We start from the raw sequence: 7,374 nt of genomic DNA, 5'->3' as shown, positions 1-7,374 counted from the left end.
ATATTTGTAATTTGTAAAACATATTGGATGAATTATGTATTTTGTTAATACAAAACATCCGTACTGTTGTGGTCGCGGATCCTACTTATAGAGTATATCCTTTTGGATGTTCACAAAAAAATAAAAAGGATAAACTAGACAAACTTGATCGACTAACGAAAAGAGGAGGAGGTTTGCATAGATTTTTTTTGATGCCCAACAAGTTAATAATATAGAAATAGTCGTATAATTTGGTTACACAGCCAAGTGAAGTTGAAATCTTGATTGTAAGTAGTCAACCTCAATGAAGTTGCACAGAAAAATAAAAAGTTCATACCATACTTCAAATGGAAAAAAAAAAAAGAAACATAAATATTAGCACACCACCACTGAACGGTGAACACAAAAAAAGGAAAAGCGCATATTTCCGAAAGCCCCGGCGGCCTCTCACATTTCATACGTCATTCCAACTCTAAGAAGCCTGGTACGAGGTATGGCCAAAACTTTCTCCCCTTGTCTGAAGTTCTTCCTCAAGAAACTATACGCGTAGTTTATCACAAACTTATGTAGCAACGACGAGTCTTGCTTCGCCACCACTTCCGCTTCTCCAATCAGATAAAACACGCCTTGATCCATCGCTGTCTGAACAAACCGCAACTCTTCGTCCACCCCTTGAACAATATTCCTATTATTATTATTATTATTGGATGAATGTGATGCACTGATCATTGATTGGATAGAGCTCGACGAAATCCTCTGCGGTGGTATTTGTTGATCCAACGCTTCTTCTATATGAACAGTAGAAGCACTCGATTTTCTGGCCTTTACAGAATTCTCGGGCACTAATTCTTCAACAGGACCACTTTCGAGCATGAAATTCTCGTGCCTGATAAACTCTTTCAAATTCTCCACAAGCTGCCTTTCGAACTCGTGCGGCTCCTCTATGATATCTTTGTATCCATATCTCACAACGCACCGGAACACTCTGTATTCTCTCGGCTCGACCTGTCGGAATAGAAACCTCTCCTCCAAAACAACTTTGCTGATAGGGATTGACTTTATGGAGACAAATACCACCACCGAGTGAATCGAGGGAATATTTGAAATGAAGTGAGGAAATATCGGTGGGATTCCTTGCACAAGTTCGGAGTACAAAAGCCCGATTCCCGGGATTCTACTTATAGCCTCGTTTTTAGCCAGATCGCTCACGTAAACGTTAGAAACCTTGTGATTAAGCTCGAACAAGTAACGTTGTTGGTGAGTGTAATGCCACACACCCATCATTATCATAAGCACGAGAGAGAACGCTAGCGGAAGGTAGCCGCCTTGGGTGAACTTGTACAAAACAGACGAAAAGTACAAAAGCTCTATAGACATGAAAACGACCACGAATAAGGTTATCCACCAAATTTTGGTCTTCCAGATGAGGAGCATTATCAATGTAACAAGAGATGTAGTTATGAGCATCACGGAAACAACCGCAAGGCCATAAGCATTGCCGATCTTTTCGGTGGTCTTGAAACCATAAGTAACAATGACACATGCAACCATGAGAATGTAGTTGATCTCGGGTATATAGACTTGCCCCTCGTACTTTGCTGAAGTGTGAACAACTTTCACCCTTGGGAAACACCCTAGGCTCAGTGACTGGGATATTATTGCAAATGATCCCGATATCATAGCTTGACTTGCAATTATCGCAGCAGCATTAGCCACAACGAATGTCGGCCAATAAATTGGACCTATATATAATTATACCACAAGATCAGATTAGCAGACTATTAATTTCTACGATACTAAGGCCTCGTTTGGTTGTCAACACAAGATCAACCCAATATGAGCTTAAATAATCTAATGAAACTCAATTGTATTACTGTACAATTGAAGGTCCGTAAAAAAAAGGGTAATTGGCATTTGACACCCTCCAATTATGCTCATTGGCACTTTGCACCCTTAAATTAAATATGGTACATAGCACCCTCAAATTAAGATTTGCTTGGCACATTGCACTCCAAGACACTTGTCTACTAAAATTTGTGTCTGAAAAAAATGATATTACCATAATTCAATGGCCAAAATAGTCAAGTATTGTTAATTACATCCGTGAACGAGGAATAATATAAATATTTTCTGTAGTTAAAAAGATTGGTAGTGAATTTATTCACAAATTTACCCTTTCAATTCCCTCGAAATCCTTTCATTCTACTACTTATAGGTTCTGGGGTGCACTATGCCAAATAAATCTTAATTTGAGGGGGCAAATTGCCATACTTTTTATTTACGGGTGCAAAGTGCCAAATGAGCATCATCGCACGGTGCAAAATGCCAATTACCCTAAAAAAAACTCCCTAAAAGGCAAAATAAGCTATAATAACATAATACTTACGGGTCAACCACGAAGTTATTGGGCTTACAAAACATCAAACAAAGTCCAATTATTTAGTTAATCATGACCGATAGCCTCAACCAAACGAGGCCTTAAAATTGATTTTGTATGAATAATTTAGAAACTTGCCTGGTATAGAATCATAGAAAGTGTGTGCTACATTTTCAGGGAACTTGGTAAGATATGCAGCTTGTCCAATGTATGCCGCCAATAGAGAAGGAAATACAATCCCTGAGAAACTTATCTGTACGTACAGTTCAAGATGATATCAAATAATCACACGGCGCATTCAAAGCATCATTAGTTATTACATTACGATTCGGAGACTTACTTGGACAGCCCGTACATTAAAGTGGCCTAAATCAGCAAACATAGCCTCAGTTCCTGATCAATTACGTCGGACAAGAGAAAAGGAAAAAAAGAATGTTTATCAGGAAACAAAGGAAGATCAAGAATTAGATTACGGGACGGGAAACGCAATACTGACCTGTGATACAGAGAACAACACCGCCTAGAGATACCCATCCTCTTTTACCGTTTCTTTTGAAGTAATCAAAAATGTATTTAGGATTGAAGGCTCTTAAGACTCCCAAATCATGTTTAAATAAGTTGTACAACCCGATCCCACTTATGAAGAGAAACCATAAGCAAATGGCCGGAGCAAATGTGTACCCCACTTTATCCGTGCCGAATCGTTGGACGCAAAAGATAACAATCAATATGGCAATTGAAACATAGACAACAGCTTCTGCAAAATCAGAACCAAATTAGTAATTGACTTAATAATATGATCACTTGATCGGATCGTAACGTACATTTGAAATAAGGCCATACAAGATCTCTGAAAAAAATTGTATATATCTATATACCTTCATGCAGAGGCTTGATTCCACCGACAGCAGAAAGAACTACAAACAAGAAAAAACAAAAAAAAAAAAAAAAAAAAAAGTCCATTAACTTTTATAAAGACCATTTTATCGGAATAATTAATGAAAAGTTATAAAGTAGTTGTCTATGAACTGACCTGAGATGCAGGGTGTTAGAACACCATCACCAATGACCATTGAAGTACCTAAGATTGTTGCAAGAAAGAGGACAACTTTACAAGCTGTGCTCTTCTCAAGTTTCTCTTTGATCTTCTGAGCACGATGCAACTGGTTCGACGGCGTGTCAAGTCTATAGTTCGACAGATGCCTGTCCTCAGGTTGATCATTTGGAATCAGGCTCACATTCGCGTACCGACAAATCAGAGAATATAGTGCAAACGTTCCTCCTGTGTTGGAATAAAAAATTGAAGGTATCAGTGAGATGGATGTATCATTTAATATAAATATCTCCAAAAATGGAAAATAGTGTGACGTATATACCATCGCCATTGTCGTTAGCCAAAAGAACGAGGAAGACGTATTTGACCATGGGGACCAAAAAGATGGTGTAGATGATGAGTGAGAGGACACCTAGGATATCTTCATTGTGTTTAATACCGTCAGTGAAAGTGCTCGCGTAAACGTACAGAGGCGATGTCCCGATATCTCCATATATAACTCCTATACTTTGAAAAGCCAGGCTCAGAGTCCTCACCCAATGATCGGAAGCATGATGATGGGTACTGGGCTTGGAAGAAAGGTTTCCGGCCTCCATGTTGAGGGAGTCGACGCGGCGAAGCCTTGCCCACGACACTTTTCTTTCCTTGATTGTGTTATTGTTGTTGCTGCTGCTGCTGATGATTTCCTTTTCAGCCGCCGCTGCTTCTTCGGCGCCGGTGGTAGAGTTTTTGGTGTTGTGCGTCGTCTCCTCCGCCATGTTTGCTTTCTTAATCAGCTGTGTTTGTGCGCAGTGTGCTTGCTTACTATTACTTTGCGACGGGGTATAAATAGGCCTTTCATATTTGAAAAGTCTTACCTTTATGACTTCATCATCTACAAGTGTTAATATAATATGTAACTGCTTGCTTATTCATTCATGTACTCCCACTTCTATTGGCGTGCTTCTTGTTAATTCATTTGTTTCTCTAAACATTTATTTAATTAATTATGTGCATTATTGGCATTGCTTCTCTTAAAAATTTTCACTATTTACATTCCTCTCCTCCACCCCGATCTCCATTTGTCCCTTCACTTTTGTCCCTTCACTTGTACTTATTTCATTCTCTTTCTTTTTAGTTTACCACTATTAACACACAATTTCACTTGTTGACAATCCAATTTATTTGGTTCCGTCCTCTCCAATTACGGTGAATTTCGAAAATCCGTATCATTAACTTTAGGGGTCATTTTTCTTATCTAATATAATGTTCGATGTATTGAATTGGACAAAGTACGTAAAATAGTTATTTCATCATTGTTGTTAGTGTCAGTAATGTCACAATGAGGTATATTCCTATACTGAGTATTGACTGAATTTAAATGTAATTGTTTATCAAGATATGTGATTGTTAAGTAGACTTGAAAGAAAATATTTTTGAATTGATATTCTAAACTTCACAAAGATTTTCTTTTTATTCTAATTTCAATTTAAAGATTCGTAATAATAATTGAAGGTTTACTTAAACAATGAAATATTTTTAAAATTCTAATTTTGATTTGACGTTTACAATTTCTATACATAAATATAGCAAAAAATATTATTTTTTATTTTTATTATTGACATTAAGAGCAAATATATAATTGAAAAAAAAAGAGATCAGTGAATGTGGTTGCTTAATTATTATAACTAGCATTTTTTTCCTGTGCGATACACGGGATATTATTTCAAAAGTGAAAAAGAAAAATCAATTTAATACATAATAAGAAAATAACATAGTAATATTTAATAATGTAGTATTACTCATTTTATATAACATTAGTTTTTTTAAATCTTACATATTAAGATTTATAATCCAAATATATAGGTTTAGATCTAAGAAATCGAATTTCTATCTTTATATATTAGGGCATATTACAAATAAGCCCATCAGTGGGAACTTATTCATAAAGAGATCCAGACAATATTCTTCTTTACCAATAAGTCCACACATGGTCCAGATTTATGTAAAGGACTAAAATAACCCCTCTTACTTTAACATGCTCCAATTTCATCCTTAACTTACTTTAACTTCAATTTGACCCCAACTTTCACAAATTATTCAATTTTGACCCAAAACTTTTTTTTTTTTCAAAAACTTTTTTTTCCCGCCGGATTCCGGCGTTGACCGGCGGTCAACGCCGGTCTCCGGCGTTGACTTTTTAATTTTTTTTTTTTTTTTTTTTTTTCCTTCCAGATTTTTTTTCCGGATTCCGGCGTTGACCGGCGGTCAACGCCGGTCTCCGGCGTTGACTTTTTAATTTTTTTTTTTTTTTTTTTTTTTTTTTTTTTTTTTCTTCCGGATTTTTTTTCCGGATTCCGGCGGTCAACGCCGGTCTCCGGCGTTGACTTTTTAATTTTTTTTTTTTTTTTTTTTTTTTTTTCCTGTAACTTTTTTTTCCGTTTAAACAGCAATATTGCTGTGAATGACAGTAATATTAACTATATTACTGTTAAACACAGTAAAATTAACTAAACTATAGTTTAACACATTGATATTGCTATATTAATCTCTAGCACATTAATATTAACACAACAAAATTCATTATTATTGTATAATAAAGTAATATTACTATGTTGTCCGTTCAACAAATGTAAACAAAATAAAAAAAACCAAAAGAATTAATATTACTGTGAGTGACAGTAATATTACTATAGCAACAGTAATATTACAATAGTAGACAGTAATATTATTACGTTACTTCGTGAATAACTCGAACAAAACAAACACCCCAAAAAAATAATAATATTGATGTTGTTGACAGTAATATTATTGTGTTTACAGTTATTTTACTGTCAACGACAGTAATATAATTACGTTGACTTGTCAACAAATCAAAAAAAATAAAAAAAAATAATAATAAATAAAAAAATATAATATTGCATTAATTTACTGTCAACGGCAGCACAATTACATAAATGTAATGTCAACGGCAGTACAATTACGTTAATTAACTATCATTGACAGTATAATTACGCTAAATTACTGTCAGTGACAGCACAATTACGGTCAACGTGTAGCGGCGGGCGTGGAAAAACAAAACAAACCAAACAAAAAAAAAAAAACTTAAAAAAACACTAAAGAAAGAGACCGCCGGAAACCGGCGAAAAAATCCGGAAGAAAAGAAAAGAAAAAAAAAAAGAAAAAAGAAAAAAAAAAAAAAAAAGTCAACGCCGGAGACCGGCGTTGACCGCCGGTCAATGCCGGAATCCGGAAAAAAAATCCGGAAGAAAAAAAAAAAAAAAAAAAAAAGTTTAAAAAGTCAACGCCGGAGACCGGCGTTGACCGCCGGTCAACGCCGGAATCCGGCGGCAAAAAAAAGTTTTTGAAAAAAAAAAAATTTTTGAAAAAAAAAAAATTTTGGGTCAAAATTTAATAATTTGTGAAATTTGGGGTCAAATTGAGATTAAATTAAGTTAAGGATGAAATTGGAGCATATTAAATTATACTCCAAAAAAAAGTCAAAATTGAATTTTTGTGGTCAAAATTGAACTTTTATGGACAAAATTGATTAATTTGGATTACAATTAAGAATTGGGTATAAATGATTGAGGGTAATATTGGGATATACATGAATGTTTCCTTTAGTTATAATAAATATTAAAGGGATGGGCTTATTGGTGAAAGAGATATGTCCCCTATACCTAGAATAATAAACATGCTTGGTTGGGGACTTTTGCATAAAAATCCCTATATATTAAGATTTGAGATATATTGACGAAAAATACGAGATTGATAATTGTTGATAATTAGTACAGAAAAAATATTAAAAATAAATAATTACAGAAATACCATTAAGGTTTTTTAGGGTTACCCGGCGTTTCTTTCTTTTATATATAAGATAAATAATTACAGAAATACCATTAAGGTTTTTTAGGGTTACCCGGCGTTTCTTTCTTTTATATATAAGATATAATGTTGGTGGATGCTAAAATTTCGAGTTTGC

The 7,374-nt window shown here is 34.8% G+C and overlaps 1 protein-coding gene across 1 annotated transcript; it reads right to left on the bottom strand.

Annotated features, from left to right (window-relative positions):
- Positions 1 to 247: 247 nt before the first annotated feature.
- On the bottom strand, positions 248 to 4,510 carry HAK5 (high affinity K+ transporter 5). Its single transcript, XM_088825610.1, has 7 exons — positions 3,733 to 4,510; positions 3,390 to 3,638; positions 3,235 to 3,273; positions 2,853 to 3,113; positions 2,697 to 2,749; positions 2,495 to 2,609; positions 248 to 1,721 (listed from the first exon to the last, which is right to left on the bottom strand). The coding sequence occupies exons 1-7, from the start codon at positions 4,166 to 4,168 to the stop codon at positions 427 to 429; spliced, it is 2,448 nt and encodes an 815-aa protein (XP_088681736.1). The 5' UTR covers positions 4,169 to 4,510; the 3' UTR covers positions 248 to 426.
- Between the last annotated feature and the right edge of the window lie 2,864 nt (positions 4,511 to 7,374).

The sequence above is a fragment of the Erythranthe guttata genome, chromosome 11 (genome assembly GCF_056151865.1).
Source record: "Erythranthe guttata isolate IM_541 chromosome 11, IM_541, whole genome shotgun sequence".
Taxonomy (NCBI): domain Eukaryota; kingdom Viridiplantae; phylum Streptophyta; class Magnoliopsida; order Lamiales; family Phrymaceae; genus Erythranthe; species Erythranthe guttata.
Note: the sequence above shows the minus strand (reverse complement) of the source record. Positions and strands in the feature narration are given on the sequence as shown.

Coding starts and splice junctions, on each gene's coding strand:
- HAK5 (XM_088825610.1), bottom strand. CDS start 4,168: ATGGCGGAGGAGACGACGCACAACACCAAAAACTCTACCACCGGCGCC. Junction 3,274..3,389: donor TCTAACACCCTGCATCTCAG/GTCAGTTCATAG, acceptor TCTTGTTTGTAG/TTCTTTCTGCTGTCGGTGGA. Junction 1,722..2,494: donor TTTCTATGATTCTATACCAG/GCAAGTTTCTAA, acceptor AATTATATATAG/GTCCAATTTATTGGCCGACA.